The sequence below is a fragment of the Dreissena polymorpha genome, chromosome 1 (assembly GCF_020536995.1).
Source record: "Dreissena polymorpha isolate Duluth1 chromosome 1, UMN_Dpol_1.0, whole genome shotgun sequence".
In the NCBI taxonomy this organism is placed as follows: domain Eukaryota; kingdom Metazoa; phylum Mollusca; class Bivalvia; order Myida; family Dreissenidae; genus Dreissena; species Dreissena polymorpha.
This window is the reverse complement of record NC_068355.1, coordinates 204,504,126-204,530,867: the sequence shown is the minus strand read 5'-3', so window position 1 is coordinate 204,530,867 and position 26,742 is coordinate 204,504,126. Positions and strand designations below refer to the sequence as shown.

The 26,742-nt window shown below is 36.8% G+C and overlaps 1 protein-coding gene across 2 annotated transcripts in view; it reads right to left on the bottom strand.

Moving 5' to 3' along the window:
• LOC127864708 (uncharacterized) overlaps window positions 1–25,497 on the bottom strand; it is a 31,189-nt gene extending 5,692 nt beyond the window's left edge. Inside the window, exons 1-14 of one of the 2 annotated variants that reach the window (XM_052404602.1) lie at window positions 23,849–25,497; window positions 22,657–23,015; window positions 21,976–22,033; window positions 16,724–17,518; window positions 14,610–15,148; window positions 13,357–13,483; window positions 10,200–12,087; window positions 6,039–6,335; window positions 5,814–5,901; window positions 5,082–5,304; window positions 4,464–4,544; window positions 1,909–2,027; window positions 1,205–1,333; window positions 330–435 (exon numbers count right to left, since the gene is read on the bottom strand). In XM_052404602.1, the coding sequence (XP_052260562.1) occupies window positions 22,666–23,015; window positions 23,849–24,665 (1,167 nt within the window). In that variant the 5' untranslated portion in view covers window positions 24,666–25,497 and the 3' untranslated portion in view covers window positions 330–435; window positions 1,205–1,333; window positions 1,909–2,027; ... (8 more) ...; window positions 21,976–22,033; window positions 22,657–22,665. Of the gene's footprint in view, window positions 1–329; window positions 436–1,204; window positions 1,334–1,908; window positions 2,028–4,463; window positions 4,545–5,081; window positions 5,305–5,813; window positions 6,336–10,199; window positions 12,088–13,356; window positions 13,484–14,609; window positions 15,149–16,723; window positions 17,519–21,975; window positions 22,034–22,656; window positions 23,016–23,848 lie in introns of both variants that reach the window. The other variant, XM_052404601.1, reaches the window with a different exon arrangement.
• Window positions 25,498–26,742: the final 1,245 nt, after the last annotated feature.

The window sequence follows — 26,742 nt, the reverse complement described above, 5'->3', positions numbered from 1 at the left end:
CTCCTTAAAATAAGTGATTCCACAGTTTGACGTCATTGAAATGTGCGTTAAAAACGTCAAACTTTATGTTTAAATTATAGATTGGTGGACAAAACTAGTCATAATGTGCGCATCTTTATCAATAAATTTAATATGATTTATGACAAACACATGTTTTGTGGATATTCTTCAGACATATTATATTTTAATACTTGCGTTTATATATTTACTCTAGTGAAAAACATAACATCTTTCATTTGTGCATGGAAACCAATTATTATTTCAATAACATAAATCTGTACTCAAATAAAAATATATAATGCGTACGTTAAAACAAAACACATACTTACAAGAGTAGGTAAGCTGCTTGAAATTATCACATGGTTTCTTGGCTTCCTCAATTGCATGGTTTCTCCTTGCAAACTTTGATGCCACATTACGCAGTCAACTTGTTTACTGCAAATGGCAAAACAACATTTTACAGATAACGTTTAAAGATTATTTCTTAGCTGTAATCAAATCCCTTATCATTCAATAAGACACTAGTTTTTCTGCATATATTCTGCAAACAGAGAAAGAGTATGCAATTTTTAAAGGAACGTTTTTGGTTGTTCTTGCTAATGCCCTGTGTAAGAGTCACTTTATTTACAGATAAAGATGGAATATTATTACATAAATTGGTTTAAACGTGTGCAATATGTTTATCAATTATTATTCAAACGGAACTAATACAGTTCATGGAATAAAATAAAATACATATTAAACAAAGATACGCTTGTATATTTAAAAAAAAGCCTACTTCGAATTAAAAGCAGCCAAAGCATATCACAATACCATACAATATGTAATGCAATATATTGGCCATCCTTAACATGACCCACAGGTCAGTACAGGGGCAGGGTGCGGGCCATGACCCACAGGTCAGTACAGGGGCAGAGTGCGGGCCATGACCCAAAGGTCAGTACAAGGGCAGGGTGCGGGCAATGACCCACAGGTCAGTACAGGGGTAGGGTGCGGGCCATGACCCACAGGTCAGTACAGGGGTAGGGTGCAGGCTATCCTTTACATGATTAGAAGAGGCAGAGTGCAATAAAAATAAAACATAATAAAAGCAAATTTGAATATAGCAATATGCTAAAATATATAATTCTTAAACAAAACAAACTAGTTGATATTAAATGGTTGAGAATATACTAATATCATACAGACATATTTGCATTCATACCTCTCGTAGTTTAATGCATATGCACAACTGTTGTTGATGTTTAGTATACGACTGCTGCTGAAACTGTTTTTGCTGCTGTGCTGACGTGGCTTGGTTGCTAGGATTCCGCTTGACACTGAACAACGGCCACTGAAAAATAAGTTATATTGGATAATTTGTTATAATGTAATCAAAGATGACAAGTGGTTCAAGGGATTTAATGCTTTTGTTGTTTTTATACACAAATATTAACACACTTCTGTGCACACTATTAGTTAATCCCCCTGAATAAAATATAAGTAACACAGCCTCTGTAATTCCATGTGTGGTGAGATACAGAAACAGTAAAATATTATTATACAAGAGAGTTACTTGGCCAATGATAAGTTAGAGCTTTGTCACAAAATGATAACTAAACCTCAACCCAGACTTCATGGGGCTCACATGATTGAAGTTTCATCTGATTCCCTTTAGAAATGTAGACATATACATATGTGGTGAGGTAAAACTATGTTCACATAAAATGCAGACGAAACGCCCCTCTAACAGACCAACTTACAGAACATTGACTCCCATATAACCTCTGCATGGTTTGTGGGATATAATACTCATTGTATTCACATCTCCACCTTGCAGGTCATGTTTTTGTAATATTACTGTGAGATTGGAATGTTAATAGATAATTGATTATAGACTGAGGCTGCTGCTTGAGCCCAGATTGGTACCAATTTGACCTTCGGCATGGAAGCCCCTTTCTCTAAAGGGTCACGCTTGGCACAGTTGCACAGTTCTTTAGATGGTCGTGATTTTCAGGGTACTGTTCCATGTTGATTGACAAGTTGTCCTGTTAAATAAAATATCAACAAAGTTAAACTCCAGTAGCATCAGCAAGAGATAATTCTATTCATCACTAGAATGTCCTTTACTTAAGGCAAGTAACCATGTGACAAAATTAGACATATGATATAAATTATACAAAGCATTACACAGTTTTGTAACATGAGCAGCAAACTTAAGTGTATGAACTGTCATGAAACTTACGCCAATTGCATTAATTCTGGTGGCATTAATGCTTAGTCAATTCGCAACTTTTCCAACATTTCACACACCAAAAACATGAAGAACGAAAACCAACAAAATACTCCTGGTTAGAAGTCTGGTTTTCATTGATCGTGTGTACAATGTTAGATATGTTTAACGGTCTGGTTCACATTGATCGTGTGTACAATGTTAGATATGTTTAACGGTCTATGTTCTTCATTAAACAAGAAAATGCAATCTGGCTGATTACTAAACTTGTAAAAGATATTATGCCCAAAAACATTATTGAACATTTTCATCATGATCCGATAAAACTTATTTTGAAACGGATAGCAGATGTTAATAAGTGTCAACACTTTTTGCCTTTATTGATATTTTGGTTTTTAAGGAAGCATTTTCTTATAAAAATCCAGATTTTGCGGTAAGTGGTTTCCCTGACTAGCCTGTGCAGATTGCGTTTCCCAGAGGTAAGTGGTTTCCCTGACTAGCCTGTGCAGATTGCGTTTCCCAGAGGTAAGTGGTTTCCCTGACTAGCCTGTGCAGATTGTGTTTCCCAGAGGTAAGTGGTTTCCCTGAGTAGCCTGTGCAGATTGCGTTTCCCAGAGGTAAGTGGTTTCCCTGACTAGCCTGTGCGGATTATGTTTCCCAGAGGTAAGTGGTTTCCCTGACTAGCCTGTGCGGATTGCGTTTCCCAGAGGTAAGTGGTTTCCCTGACTAGCCTGTGTGGATTATGTTTCCCAGAGCTAAGTGGTTTCCCTGACTAGCCTGTGCGGATTGCGTTTCCCAGAGGTAAGTGGTTTCCCTGACTAGCCTGTGCAGATTGCGTTTCCCAGAGCAAGGCTAATTCATGTTTTTAAAGCTACCTTTTAACTCTTATAATAACAACACAAAGTGAACATAAGTTGTAACATAAAAATCCTCTAACTTATTATTATTTTTGTTTGAATTTAGTATGAATGGCAAGGTGTAAATATTGACTTCATTTCGCAATGGACATAGAAACCCAACAAAAAGACATAAAGGTTCAACTTGTGAATGGAATAATAAAAATGAAAATTGACGAGTAAATTGTGATTGTTAGTGGGTTCGGGGGGTATAAAATTGATGACTTAATGTGTGATTGTTAGTGGGTTCGGGAGGTATAAACTTGATGAGTTAATGTGTGATTGTTAGTGGGTTCGGGACGTATAAAATTGATGACTTAATGTGTGATTGTTAGTGGGTGATAACCAAGTTTGTTTTAAGGTTTGAACTGGTGACCTAGTTTTTGGAAGCAATGTGACAGATTCAAACTAAACCTATAACATATCAAGATAAACATTCTGACCATGTTTGATCATGATTGAGTCATGATAATTGAGATGTGAGACCTAGTGTATTGTTACACAAGTGGCCTTGATTTAAACTCAGGCTAACTATTGTCAAAATAAACTTTTTGCCTTGATACTGTCAGAACATTTTGACCCAGTTTCATCAAGATTCAATAAACATTCAGGCCTTTAGATTCTTAAACAAGCTGACAGTTGAAGCAGCACACAGCACGCTCAATGACATAGGGTGATCACAATTACTCAGTTTGAGAAATGTTTGCTCAATTCAGTTAAAATATATATATTTAAATGTGTTAATTTCCAAAACATATCACTTAGGAGTCTTCTCAGGGAAATATCCATATGGGAAATTCCCGATGCACTCAATACACAAGCTATGGACACTTATATTTACATGTGATTTTGTAAACTATTAAAATTATAATCCAATAGTTCATAATTTATAATTAGTCTCTAAACTAGATGTTCGGATCTCCACAAAACAAATCAACATTTTATGCAAAGCTACAAACATCAGTGACCCCTCTTAGGTATCAATGGCAATTTTATAAACATACTTACATTTAAAATGGAACCTGACTTTGTAGAGTTAACGATTTAGATATATTGGAACCTGCTGAAAAAGTGTGTGTTTTCCATGTTATTATGTGCTTTAATAAAGCTCTGGATTTTTAATTCAAGTCTGAATGTCAGGGATTAGCGTGACACTGTTGCATCTTCTTCGAATTTCAAAATAGTCAAATAAGGTTGTTGATGAACCCTTGAAATGAAATAATTTGTACTGGTCTTCTTAATTGAAGAGCAGAAACCCCAAATTGCATTGAGTTTTAACTATTTGTTAAAACTTGATTACATCGAAAGTCTAAGGCTGTTAAGCCAGGGTCTCCTGAATGCTTTGCCAAAGTTACCCGTTTTGCCATGGCAACAGGACTTTCCGATTAGGATGTTGTGGCTGAGTTGTAGTTGGGGAACCTGTGAGTATGAGGCCTCTGTAAACAGAAAAAAAAGATCTCAGGGCATCCCAGAAATGTTTCCCTGTAAACCAAATAATTCAATGCATTCTGAAATGGCATTAGTTATATTTGAATCAATTTTGTTTGAGTTAAACAATAATAAGAAATACATTAAATTTGAAGACTTCTGATAGAAAAGAGATACACAATAAAACACTAGATACTATACTTCTATATGTTGTACACTTGATACAAACCTAGCCTACTAAATAATTGTTTATCCCTTTCTAAAAATATTTATTAAGTTACGTGTAACTCAAAAAAGGTGGGACGGACATAAGGACGGATTTAAGGAAGGGCAGAGCGAATAACAGACAAGAACAAATATTTACGCCCCTCTCCTGCGCCCTTTCAAGGCAATACAAATTGGCGGCTATTATAAATATTACCAATATCATAATAACTGTCAGCTATAATATAGTTTAATCAATATATAAAACGCACACACTATTTAAATTGAAATTTGGAGTAAAAAACTCATCACACATTATACATGATAAATTACCAATGTACCTTGCAGATAAAGTAATCTTGGCCCCTGGGTAAGACAGTCTGGAGCCACAGGTTTAAAGACGCTGCACACTTCGGGTAGAACTCATTGAGCATTTGCCTCACGGTACTTGGGCAGGAAGTGTCCCTTGGCGTCCGGGTCCAGCTGACCAGAGAGCCTTTTATTCAGCTGCGTACAAGAGTCACATGTGCATAATCAGTGCATCGGGTCCTGTAGGAACCGGCTCTTAAAACAGATTCCAAGAATTTAAATAAATATCGAAAAATAATGAAGACAATAATTTTATAATGTACTGAAAGCATTTAAATAATTGTTTTACTAAAATGGAATAGAAAAGTTTTCATGCATGGAGAAACTTTTGGTTCAGGAGCTGAATTTCGGCCGCAAAATAGACAAACTATGCCCTGACATACTAAGATTAAAACTTATATTAAATCCAGTGTTATTTGCATTCATTTACCAAGTTTGATCAATATAAAGACACAGAATTCCCATTTGATGCTATGAACTTTTCCTCAATCAGGCAGACAACGGAAAATACTGATGTAAAGTGAACTATATGAGCCGCATTCTGGGAAACAATAGGACTTAATGTATGTGCAGTCTGCACAGGCTAATCTGGGATGACAATTTAATAGGACTTAATGTATGTGCAATCTGCACAGGCTAGTCTGGGATGACAATTTACGCACATACATGAAGCCCCGTATCCCAGAACACTGCTCAGATACTACTTATTGTTCTTGTTGCTGCTGCTGCTGCTGGGACTGGGCCATAGACAGAGATGGAGCAAGTCCTGACGCTGAAGTCGCCACCCCAAACCTGAGAATTGCCATTAACAACTGTTGTTGAATGGCGTCAATCGCATACTGCTCTCCAGGCCTAAGGTTCACATTATTCGAGAACAACATATCGAGGTCAGTCACATTAACGGACGTGTCACGCAACGCTTGCTCTACCTGTTGGATCAGATCGTTTCAGTTTGAGCGACTTGTCCGGCCTAATTTGTCGACGCCCATCATTCAATTGTTGCTAAGCGACATGGATGCTGAGACGGAAGTCAAACTCACCAAGGCTCTGCTGTTGGAAGTATTGATGTACCCAATATGGGAGGAGATATTGATAGGAGGCTTGGTAGTCTGACGCAAGACGTCTTCATGCTGATTTTCTTAAGCAAGTTGTAGTATTTGTGCAAGAAGGGGGTTGTCATCGACTTTCATTTCAATGACGTTTGTCATGTTTGCTAGTAAAGTTCACTGAAAAGGAAATGGAAAGTAAACTAAAACCGGATTGTTTAGTGACACATGAATAAGCCTTGAAAACCTTACCTTACAGACCTGTTTTTTAAATGCCAAACATTGTGCCTATAATTGATAATTAGAATATTGCAATTAATTTTTTGCACTAATTAGAACTCAGGATAACGTAGTATCAATGTTTTACGCGCACCAACTTGAAATTAGAATTTTTGTGTTTGTAGCAAGGTGTACTATTTATTTTTTGTAAATCAAAAACAGGCATTACTTGAGCAATTTAGAATGTGAGACTGTACACCTTTAATTATGTGACTATAGAACTTTAAGGCCACGACTTTTATATTTCTTGGTTTACAAAACCGCCGACCCTAATTTTTGGAAAATGGGAAAAAAAATAAAATCGGAAAATCGTCTTTTTTTATATATTTTATTCCCGACCGCACTGAAAAACGAGCGAAACGAGAAAAAAAACGATCCGGTTTGAGAACGGTTGCGAATAAAATCAAGTAAGTACAATCAACAATTGGTTCACATATATTACAGAGATCGGGATATTTTTCAATGTGACACAGTATGTACCAGTCCTTTTATGGGCACTTCTCAAAATTTATTTAATTACAGACAATAGGAAAATCAGCGTCAGTAAAATGTCGACCGCATCAAAATTTATTTCCGAGTCTGTGACGCAACTATATTGTTTAACATGTTTATTATATTAGACAAACCCGATATTATAGTAGATGAAAAAGTATTACCTTGCAATTTGATAATTAGTATAAATAATCCAATAAAACACTGCCATTGTTTACGATATATGTGTTTAGGAATTTTGTAAACACGTCCGCCATAGTTTATAGGAACTGTACAGAAAGTTTGGAAATCGGAACAAATCGGTATATCTCGGAAAATCACTGCTAAATGTATTTGTCGTTTTAATGCTTAGGGCCGAGTAATTTCGGCAAATCGGAACTCAACTTGCGTAAAATACTAGCTCAATTAACCGTTAAACTCCGCCTCTGTTCTCTGCAAAAGATTCGAAGGCGGAGCTATGCACGTGCTATTATTAAATTGGAGGATTGCAATTGAGAAACAAACGCACGATTGGTTCGGCATGTTGATTGCTAGACAAAGGAAGCCAATTTTGTCGGCGCGAAATTTGTCGCTTTATTGCTGCAGACAGCAAGCGGCTTTCCTTTGATGACGTCAAACTGTCAATTCACACAGACTGCACATTTTCGAAAGACTTTAACTGGCTCCTTGTTTACAATTCCAGTAAAACACTTGCTAACATTAAACTTTGGATTAAATTATCAAAATAAAGCAAAAGCCAAGTTGACAAATATGATTGTATTAATTCGCGACAGTTCAAATAAGACGTTTTGCGTTGTAAATCAACGAGTTTTCATGACAACAACAACTTTAACAAACATTACCGCGACGACGAGGGGATCGATCTACCTCGATTTTTTTTCATGGACGATGTCATAAGTCGAATAAGAGCAAACACATACTTTGTGTATGAGTAGTTTATCTTATATAAGATTTATGCAACGGGCATCGCATTGCGTAATGGTGCGCATCGAATTACGGAAATGAAGCGCAGTTTTTCGTTTTAATGGGAGAAGAACGCATGTCATTTAATGGAGTGTTTAAAATTGCCTGATGTTACAAAAGGTGCTTTTAGGTGACTCATTTCATTTGAAGATATAGATGTGTTTCATTTCATTGCATAATTTGATTTTTCGTCTCTGTGTTAAGGTTATAAAAGATATGATGTCTTTGTTCTGATGTTATTAGTATTAACTTATTTTTCCAATGATGTTTTTTTTTTTTTTTTTTTTTTCGACCGCCCGATGGACCATTTTCAAAATAATTTTTGTAAACCAATAAAAAAAAAAGTCGTGGCCTAAATGTGAGACTACAAAATTTTAAATGTGATACTCAGCAACTTAAAATGTGAGACAACACAACTTTAAATGTTAATATCTACATATTTAAGTGTGAGTCTGCACACCTTTAAATGTGAAAGTTTATGACTTATACCTAAGACTTAACAACTTTAAATGTGAGACAATACAACTGTATGGCATTTAATAAGAAACAATAGATGTGAGTTCAAAATAGTAATAAAACTTAGTGAAATAAGCAAACTAGAGCTTTGTCACAGACGTGACGAATACCCCCACATGCCGCATTGACACATAATATTTTGCATGTCATCTTCACAAAAAACAGCGGACACCATGCTCAATTTTTAAAACGCACTAAGTGACCCCTTGACCTAGTTTTTGACCAAAAAAGGCCCATGTTCTAACTTGGCCTTAAGATCATCTCCATAAAACTTCTGACCAAGTTTGACCCGGAATGGCCATGTTCTAACTTGGCCTAGAGATCATTAAGATAAAACTTGTGACCAAGTTTGGTGAGGATTGGATGAAAACTACTTTGATTAGAGAGCGGACAACATGGTGAGGTTTAAAACTCACTAAGATACCCCGTGACATAGTTTTTGACCCGGCATGACCCATATTCAAACTTGACCTAGACATCATCTAGATACAACTTCTGACCAAGTTTGGTGAAGATTGGATGAAAACTACTTGAATTATAGAGCAGACAACATTGTTATGTTCAAAATGCAGTAAGTGACCCACTGACCTTGTTTTTGACCTGGCATGACCCATATTCAAACTTGACCTAGACATTATCAAGATACAACTTCTGACCAATTTTGGTGAAGATTGGATAAAAACTATGTGAATTCGAGGGCGGACAACACGGTGAGGTTTAAAACACACTAAGTGACCCCGTGACCTAGTTTTTGACCCGGCATGGCCCATGTTCGAACTTGACCTACACATCATTTAGTTACAGCTTCTGACCAAGTGTGGTAAAGATCTGATTTAAACTACTTGAAATAGAGAGCGGACACCATGTTCAATGTGTAAAACGTATTAAGTGACCCTGTTACCTAGTTTCTGATCTGGCATGGCCCATGTTCGAACTTCGCCTTCAAAACATCTAAATAAAACTTCTGACCAAGTTTGGTGAAGATCGGATGAAAACTACTTGAATAAGAGAGAGGACACCATGCTGAATGTTAAAAAATGCACTAAGTGACCCCATGACCTAGTTTTTGACCCGGCAAGGCCCACGTTTGAACTTTACCTTAAGATCATCTAGATACAACTTCTTACCAAGTTTGGTGAAAATCGGATGAAAAATACTTGAATAAGAGAGCGGACATCGTGCTGAATGTTTAAAACGCACTAAGTGACATCGTGACCTAGTTTTTGACCTGGCAAGGCCCATGTTCTAACTTGGCCTAGGCATCATGTAGATACAAGTTCTGACCAAGTTTGGTGAAGATCGGATGAAAACTACTTGAATTAGAGAGCGGACACTTAATACGGACCGACAGACAGACCAACAGACCGACAGACAAGTTCACTCCTATATACCCCCTAAACTTCGTTTGTGGGGGTATAAATAAGCCAGTTATTTTGATAAAAACTTTAAAATGTGCTATAACTAGGGGTTAATTCTGGTCAGAGTTAATTTTAACCATTTTTGGATTGGGACAATTCGTAAAAAATCATAGTGTTTTGAATTAAATTGGGAAAACGGTTGTAGATTTTGATAAACATAATTTAAAAATTGAGAATAAGTGCTATCAAGATAAATTGAACTAAGGTTCAACTTACCGATATAGAGCTGCATAAGGAAACAAACTCAATTTGTAACCTATTAAAACATTGTTTGGGGTCAAACCTTGAATTGAGAACTTTAGCCAGTAATTATGGAAAAAATAATAAATTTCGGCCCCAAAATTTCAACAAAATAATTAACACTGTAAGGTCTCACCTGAAGCTCTAGAAGCTGAGATGACATGCTGACCTTGCTGATATTGCTAAGAGCCGAGTTTGACTTCTGCTTTCTTCAGGTTGCGAGTCGAAGGGTGTACTGGACCACACAACAAAACTGCTGTTATTTTTCAAAGCCTTCTCTTGCATCAATTCAATGTGAGGCCTTTTGGACTCGGAGTGCTAAGTGCTCATAACAAAACCAGACATGTTCACTTTAAGCACCTTGTTCAAAATGGTGGGCGTAATTTTCGTCTGTGGCACACCCCATGGATGTATGGATATCTTAGTGTTTACAACCAAGTCTTTACTGCCTTTCTGTGTAATCATGGATGTATTGTGCTCTGGGTGTTTACATCCAAGTCATTACTGCCTTTCTGTGTCAGCATTGATGTATCGTGCTCTGAGTTCACTGCAAAGTCATTACTGCCTTTCTGTGTCAACAAGGATGTATTGTGCTCTGTGTTCACAACCAAGTCATTACTGCCTTTCTGTTTCAGCATGGATGTATTGTGCTTTGGGTGTTCACAGCATAGTCATTACTGCCTTTCTGTGTCAGCATAGATATATCTTGCTCTGGGTGTTCACAACATAGTCATTACTGCCTTTCTGTGTCAGCATGGATGTATTATGCTCCGGGTGTTCACAGCATAGTTATTACTGCCTTTATGAGTTAGCAAGGATATATCTTGCTCAAGGTGTTCACAGCATAGTCATTACTGCCTTTCTGTGTCAGCATGGAAATATCTTGCTCTGGGTGTTCACAACCAAGTCATTACTGCCTTTCTGTGTCAGCATGGGTGTATTGTGTTCTGTGTTCACAGCCAAGTCATACTGCCTTTCTGTGTCAGCATGGATGTATCGTGCTCTGGGTGTTCACAACCAAGTCATTACTGCCTTTCTGTGTCAGCATGGATGTATTGTGCTCAAGGTGTTCACAGCATAGTCATTACTGCCTTTCTGTGTCAGCATGGAAATATCTTGCTCTGGGTGTTCACAACCAAGTCATTACTGCCTTTCTGTGTCAGCATGGGTGTATTGTGTTCTGTGTTCACAGCCAAGTCATACTGCCTTTCTGTGTCAGCATGTATGTATTGTGCTCTGGGTGTTCACAACCAAGTCATTACTGCCTTTCTGTATCAGCATGGATGTATTGTGCTCTGGGTGTTCACAACCAAGTCATTACTGCCTTACTGCGTCAGCATGGATGTATCCCGCTCTGGGTGTTCACAACCAAGTCATTACCGGGTTCTTTGTCAGCATGGATGTATCGTGCTCTGGGTATTCACAACCAAGTCATTATTGCCTTTCTTTGTCAGAAATATTGCCAAAAGTCCGTTCTATTATGATATTCAGGCCGCTGAGAGGACAATCTGGGGCAGTCCGTAACCCTACTGTTGTTCAAACTATCAGCAGCAGATGTATCCCACTTGGAAAGCTTACGCTTTTATTGTTCCTTGATTTTCTTCCGTTCAATTTCTGTTTGTCCCATAAAGATTGGAACAAGTTATTGAACTTTTTATTCTTCATGATATTTGTTGTGATGTCCAACAGCAACAACTGACTGTTAGCGTTCCCATAACTACTGCTATAACTTTGCGTGTCTGTAACACTTGTCCCTTTCAGGCCCACGCGGAACTCTAGCTTAACAAAACTACCCAGGCTTATGTTTGGAAAACGTGACGTGGGCATTGCGTTTGTTCAGAACAGAATCATGCTCAGAATTTCCTGCAGAATGGAGTTGTTCAACGATGCTGACTTTTTGAGGCAGGCGGTCAAGGGAGAGGAGTTAGAAGTCAAGGGAGGGGAACGGTCGTTCTGGACTGGGGCTCCTGCAGGCGGGACTGGTGCGGTTGCTGGGCCAACTCGATATCAATGCTGGTGCTCTGCTTCAAACAACAACAACACAGTGGGTGATAGGAACATGTTGCAAATTATTTTTCAATCTATCACAAATTATGCCTCTTGACTGGCTGGGAAGGTTTTCAACAACATGAATTTCTAATCTGGCATTTTATTGGTTCCTTGTCCTTAATAGCATGAAAATAAATACAATTAAGTCATTTTGTATAAAAACAAGAAAAGTGTTGGCTTATGCTATACTTATCTGTTCATTTATATCTATTATCTTTACTCCATTTTCAGAGATGTATTTTCATAAGCCAATATGCGAATCACTAATGTTAGAAAGTGTCGTCCCAGATTAGCATGTGAAATTCACACAAGCTAATAAGGGCGGGTACTTTCTGACTAGACTGGATTTTCATAAAGAGGATTATTTGTTCAACAAAAAATACCTTTAAGAGGAAAGTGTTGTCCATGATTAGCCTGTGTGGGCTGCACAGGCTAATCTGTGACAACAATTTAAGCACATGCATAAGGCCCCTTTTTTCCACATCACAGCTTATTTATCTATTAGCCAATTTTTTTGCTGCATAACAAAAAGAAGGAAAACCATCTGGTTAAACATTTAATATTTTTTTATTGTACTTATTCTATTAATCAGGTCTACGCTGCTGACCAAGGCCTTTTTTCCAGATGCTAGGCATAAATGGGTTAATAGTCCTTGTAAATTTAACTTAAATGGGAAATTTGTTAGCTTTTGGGGTAATACTGTGAATTCTTTTTCTCAGCAAAGTAAGAAAATAGATATGTTTACGAGCACCTGCGGAAACATGTAAACTTCCTCACTCCACTGAAAACAATAATTGACTGTCTTACCCCAAAAGCAAACAAATGTTCCTTTTTGATTATTCTCAATAATGGCATCAGTTATATTAGAAGTCAATCAATGTTGTTTGATTAAAAATATATTTAAGAAATAAAGTATGTTTGATGGATCTTCATACAAATGAGATATAAACTAAACACTTAATACAAACATTATATGTCCCTTTGGGACTTAAATAAGGATGAAAGGAAGGACAGGGAGAATTACAGACAAGGACAAATTTGTATGCTCCCACTCCCACCAAGCCCTTTCAAGGCAATACAAATGGCAGCTATTATAAATAGTTTACAATTACATAAATGATTTGTTTTAGTTAGCAGTAAGAATAGAGTTTTATTAATATTAAACACACACAAAATATTTTCATTGACATTTGGAGTAAAACACTACACATTATTATACATGGTAAATTACATTACCAACATACCTTATTGACGAGGTAGTCTTGGCCCCTTGCCAAGAAAGTATGGAGCCCCGGATTCAGAGTGGCTTCATCCTGTGGGTAGTACTATTTGAACATTTGTCCAAAGGTCCTGGACCAGGAGGAACAGGCTCTTAAAACAAAATGCAGGAATTAAATTAAATATTGAAAACAAATGAAGAAAATAATTTTTAAATGTGCTGAATGCAATTAAATATTTTTTTACTCAAATTAAAGAGAATTCAACAATTCGATTTAAGCAGATATTTTAATTATGCAAGGAGACACTTTTGGTTCAGGGTTTGAATTTTGGCCCAAAAATAGACAAAACTATGTTCTGACGTTCTATGACTAAAACTGATATCAGATCAACTTTTATTTATTATTTATTAACCAAGTTTGATCAATTTAAAAACGAATAATTCACATTTGATGTTAGGAGCTTTTCTTCAATCAGGCAGAAAAAGGACTGATGTTAAGTGAACTATATGAGCCTCATTTTTGGAAAATAGGGCTTAATGTATGTGCAGTCTGCACAGGCTAATCTGGGATGACACTTTAATAGGGGTTAATGTATGTGCAGTCTGCACAGGCTAATCTGGGATGTCACTTTAATAGGACTTAATGTATGTGCAGTCTGCACAGGCTAATCTGAGATGACACTTTAATAGGACTTAATGTAAGTGCAGTCTGCACAGGCTAATCTGGGATGACACTTTAATAGGGGTTAATGTATGTGCAGTCTGCACAGGCTAATCTGGGATGACACTTTAATAGGACTTGATGTATGTGTAGTCTGCACAGGCTAATCTGGGATGACACTTTAATAGGACTTGATGTATGTGCAGTCTGCACAGGCTAATCTGAGATGACACTTTAATAGGGCTTAATGTATGAACAGTCTGCACAGGCTAATCTGAGATGACACTTTAATAGGACTTAATGTATGTGTAGTCTGCACAGGCTAATCTGAGATGACACTTTAATAGGACTTGATGTATGTGTAGTCTGCACAGGCTTATCTGAGATGACACTTTAATAGGACTTAATGTATGTGTAGTCTGCACAGGCTAATCTGGGATGACACTTTAATAGGACTTAATGTATGTGCAGTCTGCACAGGATATTCTGGGATGACACTTTAATAGGACTTGATGTATGTGTAGTCTGCACAGGATATTCTGGGATGACACTTTAATAGGACTTAATGTATGTGCAGTCTGCACAGGATATTCTGGGATGACACTTTAAGCGCATACATGAAGCCCCGTATCCCAGAGCACCGCTCAGATACGACTTGTTGTTCTTATTGCTGCTGCTGCTGCTGCTTCGACCGGGCCATAGACAGAGAAGGAGCGAGTCCCGACCCCAAAGTTGCCACCTCAAATCCGGGAATTCTCAACAGCAACTGTTGTTAAATGGCGTCAATCACATACTAACATAAGGTTCACATTATTCGAGAGCAACTTATCGAGGTCAGTCGCAATAAGGAACAAGTCACGCAACGCCTTCTCTATCTGTTGGATCAAGTAGTTTCTGTGTAAGCGACTCGTCTGGAACAATTTGTCAATTCCCAGCATTGAATTGTTGCTAAGCAACATCGATGCTGGGACGGAAGTCAAACTCGTCAAGGCTCCGCTGTAAGAAGTGTTGATGTAGCCGACATGGGAGAAGATGTTTGGAGGTTTGCTACTCTGACGCAAGACGTTTTTGTGCTGAATTACTTAAGCGAAGGGGTCAGGATAGTCATCTACTTTCACTTCAACGATGTTTTTATCTTGGCGGCTTAAAGTGTTTGCTGAAAAGAAAATAGAAGGTAAACTAAAACCCGATTGGTTAAGTTTTAGTGACAAATGAATTTGCCCTGCAACAAAATACTTTACACACCTGCTTTTTTTATGCCAAACGTTGCGTCTATAATTGATATTTAGAATATCGCAATTAATGATTCACCAATAAGAACTCAGAATAGCGTTGTATCAAAATGTTATGCCCAAAAAACTTAATATTGAAAATTTTGGGTTTTAAACCGCGAAAAATACATAGTAAAGTACAGTTCATAGCAATGTGTAATACTTTTTTTAACAAGAGATGTGTTTGTCAGAAACACAATGCCTCTACTGCGCCGCTTTGATTATATATTTTTGTTTTTGATTATACCCCTTTACAAATATTTCTTCCCATGTAAAAATGATCTGTACCTGCCAAATGATAAATATAAATTATCTCTCTTTTAAGCGTGTTACTTCCATTGGATTTGTTTGTTTTTACCTTTTATCTTCAGGATGACTTTGACCTTTCACCACTTAAATTTTGCAACTCCGTGAGATACACATGCATGCCAAATATCGAATTGTGATTTTTAATATTGCAAAAGTTATGGCCTATGTTCAATTTTTCAGACGGACGGACTGACAGACAGTTCAACTGCTATTTTGCCACCCTACCGGGGGCATAAAAAAACAAAAACAGGCATGACTTCAGTAATTTTAAGTGCGAGACTTTCCCCCTTAATAGTTTTGACTAAAACAACTTTCATTATGAAACTAAACAACTTTAAATGTGAGAATTAACAACTTAAAATGTAAGACTACATAAGTTTAAATGTGATACTTGGCAAATTTAATTGTAAAACAATACAACTTTTAACATGACACTAAACAACTTAAAATATGAGACTGTACACATTTAAATGTGCACAACTTATTACGCGAGACTAAACAACTTTAAATGTTAGACAATACAACACGTCATAAGACACAATACTGTACGTATATGAGTACTTGATCAAACACGTATTGCCTATGGATTAGACAGAAATGCAAAAACAGATGAAAGTGTATGGTGAATTAAGTATATGATACTCTGTCTTGCTACCAGGGGCCATTATACTAGTAATTATAGCCTATTATGGTTAAATCTATTATATGTACGTGATATTGAATCGATACTAGTTGATGTCTACATTTATGCCATTGTTTTTGTAAGACAGACCTTAGATGTAAAGTTTAGTCACTGGTGTTGAAAGTGTGTGCATAAAGATATGAAAGCAGTATAGTGATTTTGTCTTTGTAAACATCCGGTTTCTAATTTAAATAAAAATCATATTAGATCATAATCAGTTATACGTGAACACAAATACTTAACAATTTAGTATTTTTTATTTGTATTTTAATTGTACTAAGTTTCAACTTATACAGCTTAATAAGGCAAGTAAATCATTGTTGCAACCTATCAAACACTTTTTTTGGCAAATATTGCATTGTAAATTTTAACCAGTATTAAATATTATTTTTTTTTATAGAGTTTTTGAGGAATGGGGCTGAATTTAGGCCCAATCTTTGACAAAATTAATAACACTGTAAGGTCTCACCTGAAGCTCAGAAGCTGAGCTGATATGCTGGCTTTGCAGATATTGTTAAGGGCCAAGTTTGAGTTCTGATAAACTTCGGGTTGAGAGTCGAAGGGCGTACCTTACAACAAAACTGGTGTCATGTTTTTAAGCCTCCTTTAGTCTCAATTCAATGCGATGCCGTTTGGGCTCGGAGTGCAAAACCGGATGTGTTTACTTTTAGCAACTTGTTTTCAATAATGGGGGGAATTTGCGTCTGAGGTGCACCACATGAATATATTGTGCGCTGAGGACAGTCCGTAACGCTACTACTGTCCTATCTACAGCAGATATTCTTCTGAATGAATCGTCTCGATTGTTCCTTGATTTGCTCCCGTTCCTCGCTGAATATATAGCTGTCTTACAAAGAATTAAACAAATTATTCAACGTTTCATTCTTCGTGAGATTCTTCGTGATGTCCACAGCGAGAACTAGCTGTTAACGTTAACTGTTAGCGTTACCATAAGTATTGCTATAACGTCTCGCTTCTGTAACACTCATCCTACTCGGGCACTAGAGCTAAACAAAACTACTCGGGCTTGCTTGGGGAAATCTCGACACAGACATTTCGGTTGTTCATAACAGCGCGTGAAAACTTGACGTGCTGAGGATTTATTGCAGAACAGACTTGTGTAACGATGCTGACCATTTGAAGCCGGAGGTCCAGTGGGAGGAGCTAGGGATCAGGGGAGGGAAAGGATTGTTTTGTGTTGGGGCTCCTGCAGGCCCGACTGGTGCTGTTGGTTGGCCAACTTGATATCACTGCTGGTGCTCTCCTGAAAACAACAACACTAGATTGGGGGATATGAACTTGTAACACATTTTTATATTACAATGTATAATACACTACATATATGCCTCTTGATTGGATGTGAAGGTTTTCAACAGCAAAACATAATTATCTGAATTTCTAATTTGGCATTTCATTGGTGCCTTGTCCTAAATAGCAATTAATGAAAATTAATGCAATTAAACCATTTCGGATTAAAACATTAAAAGTGTTGGCTAATGCTTTAATAACCTGTAAATTCATAGATATTATTCTTACTTAACTTTCAGTGTAATTTTATAAGCCAAATTGCCGCTGATCAATATTAGAAGCTTTCGTCCCAGATTAGCATGTGAAATCCACATAAGCAAATCAGGGAGGACACTTTCTGATCATACTGGATTTTCACAAAAGAAGATACTTATTTTCAACAAAACATACCTTTAAAGAGGTAATTATTGTCCCTAAGTAGCCTGTGCGGACTGCACAGGCTAATCTGGGACTACAATCTAAGCACATGCATTAAGCCCTATTATTTCACAGCGTGGCTCATTGATGTTTTTAGCCAGTTTTTTTCCTGCATAACACTAGAGTGGGGGATATGAACTGCGGGGGATAATAATAAATGGGAGGCAACAACTTCATATTAATGTATTCCCAAAGTTACAAAATCACACACACCATTTTTACCATGCCTTTACAGGTCTTTGGTGTTAAACTCTGTTTAATTTCACACTAGACAACAGTTCCAAAGTAAATCATCATGTCATAAAAGTTGTAAGACATATTACATTTTAATAAAATATGAAACAATTTAATGGCAACAACTTACTGCTGGTACATATTGACAGTTCTCTCCCTTGTTAGTGTAAGCTAAATTAATTAAAGGCCACAATATACTAAATTATTTCCCTATATAATTCAATGTAAAAGCGGCAACTTTAAGAGAAAATAAATGCAACATTTAGAACATAGAGACCACCATAACCATACTTTTTCTGAAAGTTCATTCTAAGCTGAATAGATTTAAGCAATAAAAAAGATATGTCATGTTAAAACCAAACATTAACTTTACTCAAGTCAAACTCTACTTCTTTTGCGCCTTAGATTTTCCGGCCATTTTCTAGTGCAATGTAACTGTTTACAGGCCAAATTTGTATACTTAAGTCTCTAACTTTATCATATGTCAGGGATTAAGTAGCGAGCATCTTTTCTCTCCCTTCCAATATATCCAAGAGATAAAGCAAGAACACCAGTCTAAAGTGTTAATCATGGCTTCGAGTAAAATATGATTTTTTGTGTGAGTATAGCCCTACATGAAACAATTATTTAGTATAATGTAACCTATAAGGCAACCTGAACTGTTTAAAATGCAAAAAATATGCACTTCCTTATCATTTTTCATCTATCCTCAATGTGCATGCCAAATTGCAGATCAATCCTTCACGTAGAAATGTTTGAACAATGAAAATTATTATAATAATGCCTGATAAGACATATGGCTTCCATTGTTGGTGCTTAGATTTATAAAGGTCTTTCAAGAGCAAATAACATTAACTTATATAACAGAATACAGTAAATATACTGTAAACTTCTTATATGCTATATCGTAGAAGAAATATAATATTATTAAAACGTGTTTGGGCTTCTTTCAGTGCGAAATTGTGAGTTTAGAGGTGCTCAATACGAGTTTCTTTACTTATTATTATCCCCCGCCATAGGCGGAGAGATATTGTTTTGGCATTGTCTGTCAGTCCTTCTGTCCATCGCCATACCTTGTAAGTGCTTTGGCGGATTTCATTGAAACTTGGTATGAGTATGCATATGGATAAGAGTATGATGCATGCCAAATGGCATTGTACACCATCAGTTAATAATAGAGATATGGCCATTTGTTTCTTGAAAAATGCTTTTTGTGTGTCCGGAGCCATATTTTTAAAGTGCTTTGGCAGATTTTATTATCCCCACGCTTTTTGAAAAAAAGGTGGGGATATTGTGGTGATCTCCGCCGTCCGTCCGTCCGTCTGTCCGTCTGTCCGTCCGTCTGTCCGTCCGTCCTGGCCACTATCTCCTCCTACACTAAAAGCACTAGAACCTTGAAATTTACACACATGGTAGCTATGAGCATATGTGCGACGGTGCACTATTTGGAATTTTGATCTGACCCCTGGGTCAAAAGTTATAGGGGTTGGGGTGGGGCCGCGTCAGAAATTATCACTCATTTTTTTAGGTTATTTTACATTTACTTCTTTATTTCTACACCGATTCACTTCAAATTGATACTGGACCTCACCTATGACAATACAGTCAATCTCAACCATGCATGGCCCCATTCCCAACCCTGGGGCGCCCCACCCACATAGGCCACACCCACCAAAAATTTCCATTTACTATAATTTTTTCATTTCTACACGGATTCACTTCAAATTGATACTGAACTTTTGTTATGACATTAGGGTCAATCTCAACTATGCATGGCCCCAATCCCAACCCTGGGGCGCCCGCCCACATAGGCCACACCCACCAAAAAATTCCATTTACTATAATTTTTTCATTTCTACACGGATTCACTTCAAATTGATACTGAACTTCTCTTATGACATTAGGGTCAATCTCAACTATGCATGTTCCCATAACCAACCCTGGGGCCCCGCCCACATAGACCACACCCACCCAAAATTGCCTTTACTATAATTTCTTCATTTCTACACCGATTCACTTCAAATTGATATTGAACTTCTCTTATGACAATACAGTCAATCTCAACTATGCATGGCCCCATTACCAACCCTGGGGCGCCCCGCCCACATAGACCACACCCACCCAAAATTGCCTTTTACTATAATTTCTTCATTTCTACACCGATTCACTTCAAATTGATACTGAACCTCTCTTATGACAATACGGTCAATCTCAACTATGCATGGCCCCATTACCAACCCTGGGGCGCCCTGCCCACATATGTCACACCCACCCAAAATTGCCTTTTACTATAACTTCTTCATTTCTACACCAATTCACTTCTAATTGATGATGAACTTCTCTTATGACAATACGGTCAATCTCAGCTATGCATGGCCCCATTACCAACCCTGGGGCACACCTAGGTCAAACATTCGGCGTGGGGATACGCGTCGGCCTCTGCCGCGCCATTTCTAGTTGAAACATGAAATGAGTATATATATGGATAAGAGGATGATGCACGCCAAATGACATTGTACACCATCTGTTAATAACGGAGTTATGGCCCTTTGTATCTTGAAACCATGTTGTTTTGAGTGTCAAATATAATACTTTTGTGTCCAGAAGCATATTGGCGTGGGCAGCAATTCAACGAAATGCTTGTTTTAATTATTTTCCCATACAAATTTTCCCATTTAATTATTTTTCTTTACACTTTTCAATACTCGTTAACTCCATAAAACAAAACACATTTATTCCATGAAACTAACAAGAACGCATAATATCCCGTGAAAAAATGGTGGTTTTATGTAAATCATGCTCCTTTGTGACGGGGCCTGTTTTGACAAAAAAAACAACACTGTATACACAATGAAAACTTAACACCTCCTCGCAAACATACTCTATACGGCATTAGATGGAATAGATTCCAATCAAATAGGCATAATTGAATATTTCACAGCTTTATAAAAACTCAAAGCCTGCATGGGGATGACAGAAATTATTGTGGTGTTGTGTTTCTGAGGTGTCTGTATCGGTAAGTTGGAAAGCATCAAGCTGGAGAAGGGTTTGAGTTATTGATCATCAAGCAAAATAAGTTGTACTGTAAACACGATATACACAAAAATAGACGCCATTTTACCTTCTGTGAAATCATATCATATCATTCTCGTCCACTTAACTTATTTATACACTGCAAAAAAAATATTATTTGCGGGACATTATTTTTTATTGATTTTAAGGGTTGAACAATCCACAAATTAAATACAAATATACTGGAAAATAACTGACACAAATTCCATATTTATTGTTTCCGAACTGAGAAAGTCACGCATTAACTACCACGTCCATGAGTCTTTTTTAACCACGAAATAACATGCGGACGAGTATATATGATTTTACAAAAAACAAACAATTTAAAAGGATATTTTACCTTATGTAAACTCATACCATTATTTTCCACTTCATCTTAATAAACAGGAAATACACAAGCAGGGCTTTTCCTTGAGTATTTATGGGTCTGTTAAACGGACCCATACCCAAAGCGTGTTATATGCTGTTCCTTATGAAAATTATATCTCAATTATGTTTCAATTAGATCTAACAAAGTTTATAACTATTATAATAGGATTTTATTCCTATCATTTGAAGTATTATTAATACTTATATTAAATGTGTTTTTCCCAAATCAATGGACTTTTAGCATGAAACAAATTCAAAATCCCAAAATTGCATTTTTTCCCAAAGTGGAGAAGAAAGGGCCTGACAAAGCGTCTCTTTTACCTTCTGCTTCATGCTTGTCCCCCACATCCTCAACATCGTTGTCTCGACCCAGCAGCAACTGGAGCAGCAGAGTAGCTCGATGTATTTCTTGTATGTATATTTAGGACTCACACACATTTACATAAATGTAATAAAAAAAGTATAAGACATGTTCAACATCATAAAATATGGCAAATTAATCAATCTCACATCAAGTGTTACCTTTCTGTAAACATTGCTTAAAATATCAATATACACTCCTCCAAAGATAACTTAAACAATGTCATACTTTATTAAAAAAGTATTCATCCATATACATTTCTTACATGGCATCATGGTGTTTATAGAAATGAAAGTCTAAAAATAGCCTCAGTTGCTATGTACATGTGCATATATGTAGAAATATGAAATTTTCAGTTGAAATGCTTTGTTTTTTTCATGCAAAGTTTACAAGAACTAAATGTTAGGACCATAATGACACAAACGTTATGACAACATAACATAATATATCTTATATCTTATGTTCAAACAAAAACCCTCACATTGTATAATCAGATAACAATATGTGCACATAAATTATTTGTATCTTTAACTACACACTAATGTTGTATTGTAACATCACACACTTCTATGTTCGTATGCTAAACAATTAACACATTGTCATTGAAATACTTATCACTAATAACAACAACTAATACATACATGTACACACTATTCCACTCTGAACACCAGGATGCTGTCCCTCCACTGTCCCACAGCAATGGATGATGTGGTGCTGCAGTAGCAGACTGACAATGGGTTCCACACTCCATCTCCCCAAGTAGCAAGATTAGCCAGCTTACTCTGCCCCTCCCTGTCCATCTGTAGTACAGTGTGGGACAGCCATCCACAGACCAGCACCTGGCCTGCAGGGGTCACATGTAGACCACGTGGGCCACGTAGTGCTGGGTCTGAGTATGTAGCCAGGAGTGTGCCATCCCTGGCCAGGGTGAGAAGCTTGTTCTGGTCCCAGCAGGTGATGTACAGCCTGTCTCCTGTGGGACTCACAGCACAATTGTATACTGCAAAACAGAGTAACATCAAGATATTGAATTACTGTCAATGTTAAATAATCTTATTAAACATACTGCAGTGATATTGTATTACGCATATGTTGCTATAAAGAGGCCTTTACACATCTAAAATACATGCATACATTTCAATGATTTAATAGTTAAGTGTGACAATAAACTTCAGTAGCAGAGCTATTGTGTTTACGTTTGACAAGTTTAAATGCGACTGGTGAGTAAGATATGAATTAGAGCAAAATTACACAGATGGAAAGAATTACACATACTGAAACAATTGCACACTTCAATCAACAGGTAAACATATTGTACATGTACAATCATTAAACAACCACAAAATTAAGACAGGTCAGAAAGTGTCTCTTTCCCAGGAACACAGTTTCTATTTATAGACATGCCATGTAGTGACAGTCAAAATACTTCATTACTCATGTTTATAAATCAATAATTCTGAATCTTGTTTTGGCTACAATGTACTGTAGCATTCAAAGGGCACATATGAATTATAGAACAAATATTTTATAATACATCAGCAGGTTTTCTGCTATTACATCTGAATTTTATTTTATTATCATCTCACAAAGTATGTAACTATAATTTATATTATTATTTTTTCAAAATAACAAGATAAAGGCCTAATGGGTCAATATTTGTTGATTAAAAAAATAAATCCCAACTCGGTTCATTTAGTCAATAAAAATTCCCAAATTTGTCATTGTATGGATTTAAAATAACACAATATGACTAGACTCCTTTTCCCACAATGGCTAGAAAAATCCCTGTACATAATAGGAATGTTATCAGGATGGATTCACCATGATTCTTACCTGTCCAATCAGCTGATCTATCTTGGTAGAGACTGCAGATCAGTTTGCCACTCAATGTGTATTTGTACAGTTCTTGACCAGAGGTGACAAAAAGGTCTCCTTGGTGATGGGTAATACATGTACATTCATGTTGTAACTGAAACTTCCTGCCAGAAACAAGCTTTCCCTGGTTGACAGTGATAAACTGGACCTCATGTATCTTGCTAGCATGGTCATTCACAGCCACTGCAACCTCACTGGATGTGATCAAACATATGTCCCATGGCCCAGCAGTCACATCCCAGTGATTCACCACCTGGTACTGCTGGTTCAGCAGCTTGATCCTCTTATTCTTCAAGTCTGCGACCAGCACCTGCCCATCAGTCAGAACACATATGCCTGCAATACTACATTTATATGAATCACTTGGTATTCTAACATTGTGCACAGACTTCCGCTGGACGTTAAACGCCTTGCCTGACTTTCCTAGCAGAGTCAATGCCTGCTGTATTATATGCTTACATTTTATGCTGGCTATAAGACAGAGCTCCTTATTATCTCCAATTTTCTGAACAAGTTCATGGAATTGTGACAAGTCATTGTGAAGAGTGGTGCATTTATGAATAGAACTTGTAACTGACTCTTTAATACTTATAACTTCATCTTTCATCTCGTTAAGTTCCTTCGCAGTAATATTATCAAATTCATTCACGATAGAGAGAACACTCCTACACATCTCTTCTTTTAAATATTGCTCATTTCCGCCTGATGTACCCACAGAACTATTATCACATTCATCTATATAAGTATTTAAATTGCCAAGCATTTGCTCTATCATAACTGCACTATGTTCCTTGTATGTTCTCTGCAATGACTGAATGCTGGCCTTCTGACTGATTTGCAGGGTTTTAATTTCCCCCAGGACAGTTTCCAGCTCCACTGACAGCCCCTCTAGGCCTGTGGGCTGCGAGTTGGTCAGCTCCGAAATCTGGGTCACTTTACTGCACTGGCTGAAATAAACAATTAATACATGTACATACTAAGGAATAGTAAGTGATATTATGTAATGCTTCAAACAAGTATAAAGTGTCAAATAAAAACATACATGGACAATAAATTAACGCTTCTTGGGCTTAACCCTTAAAGCGCTGGAGCTGAATTTTAAAGGCCTTTGCAAACAGTTTGGATCCAGATGAGACGCCACAGAACGTGGCGTCTCATCAGGATCCAAACTGTTTGCTATTCTGATAGTATTCTTTGAAAAAAATGAAGAAAATGCTTATTTTACAAATTCAGCAGACGACATTTTAGCAGACGACAAATTTCCCAGCATTCAAAGGGTTAATATGGAGGTATATAGATTTGCACTTTTCCATCCATCTGCGTGACTTTTCTGGCTTATATAACTCAACATGTATTCCTGCAACTTTAAAGTACAGTAACCAGGCATGTGAGCTAATGCACACCTCTATATGTTGTTTCTGTTGTTTTCATCATAATTGTAGTAATGTCTCATATTTATACATAAATGACATTTTAAAATATGTGTAGAGTGTAAAATAATCAGTATTGCTTGCTACAAGAGGACTAACACTTTACATAAATATTTATCATTGTGTAATTTTACCCACATGCATAGTTTGATATATCTGTACAGCTGATAGAGGGATGAACTATTCTTAAAGCATTACCCACCGTGTGAAATTATGCACCTTGATATTTTTTTTATTTTTTACTTTACATAAGAAGAGTTATGTGACAATCCCTTTAACCAAACGATAATATTTTTTCAATTGCGAGAAGCGTTACTCAAATAGAGGGATACTTCTACAGTAACATAATCGTCAGGTTAACGTGTGCAACTCCATATATTTGTTCATAATTGTTTGACATTAGTGCAGTTGTGGGACAAATTGGATTGTAGAGGTATCCATGTACTAAGAATACATTTCTAGTAGTTTATATTGTTTTCAGTTTTAGTATCATTGTACACCTTGACCACACTATCCATTATAACACATGCAAGAAAAGATCATTAATGCTCTTCCATCCCACAAAAAAACTAGCATGACGTATATTAAATGTCTATTCCCAAACTCAGTATGTTCAATCTAGCCTGTGATGAGCGACTTACATGTATGACATGCAACCTGGTCTACTACATTTGTATCTCCCCATATTTGTTGTTGTTATTTAACCTATATTGTGATTTTTTTGCTTTTGTTGTTGTCAAGTGATCTATTCGTGGAAAAGTAAAGACACCATTGTTAAATGTTTGAATGGTCAGATTAGCGTGTGCAACTCCATATGTTTGTTCAAAATGTTCCTAATTATTCTTGAGTTATCATTAGGAAACCATTTTACTGTTTCGAGTCACTGTGACCTTGACCTTTGACCTAGTGACCTGAAAATCAATAGGGGTCATCTGCCAGTGATGATCAATGTACCTATGAAGTTTCATGATCCTAGGCGTAAGCGTTCTAGAGTTATCATCCGAAAACCATTTTTCTAAGTTGAGTCACCGTGACATTTTAATTGTCAGGTAAACTCGTGCAACTCCATATGTTTCTTCATAATTTTTTGACATTAATGCAGTTGTCTTAAATGGATTAAAATTCAATTATTAAATGCATTTAATAATGGCAGTACTGTAATATAACTTTTATCATAATTGAAAATCTGCTTAAAATATTGTTATTATGGTTATAACAGGAACTAAAACTGACTACTAAATCTTTATAATTTCATGTTATAATCTTCTGTTACCTTTGACCTTTTGACCAAAAAATGGATTGACCTCTTAATTTTCCTCGATGTAAACATTAAACATGTTGCCTGGCTGTAGATCAAAGCATTTCCTAGATATACACTGTAACTCCTATATAGTGCGGTCCGTTATAACGCTGTGTCCAATA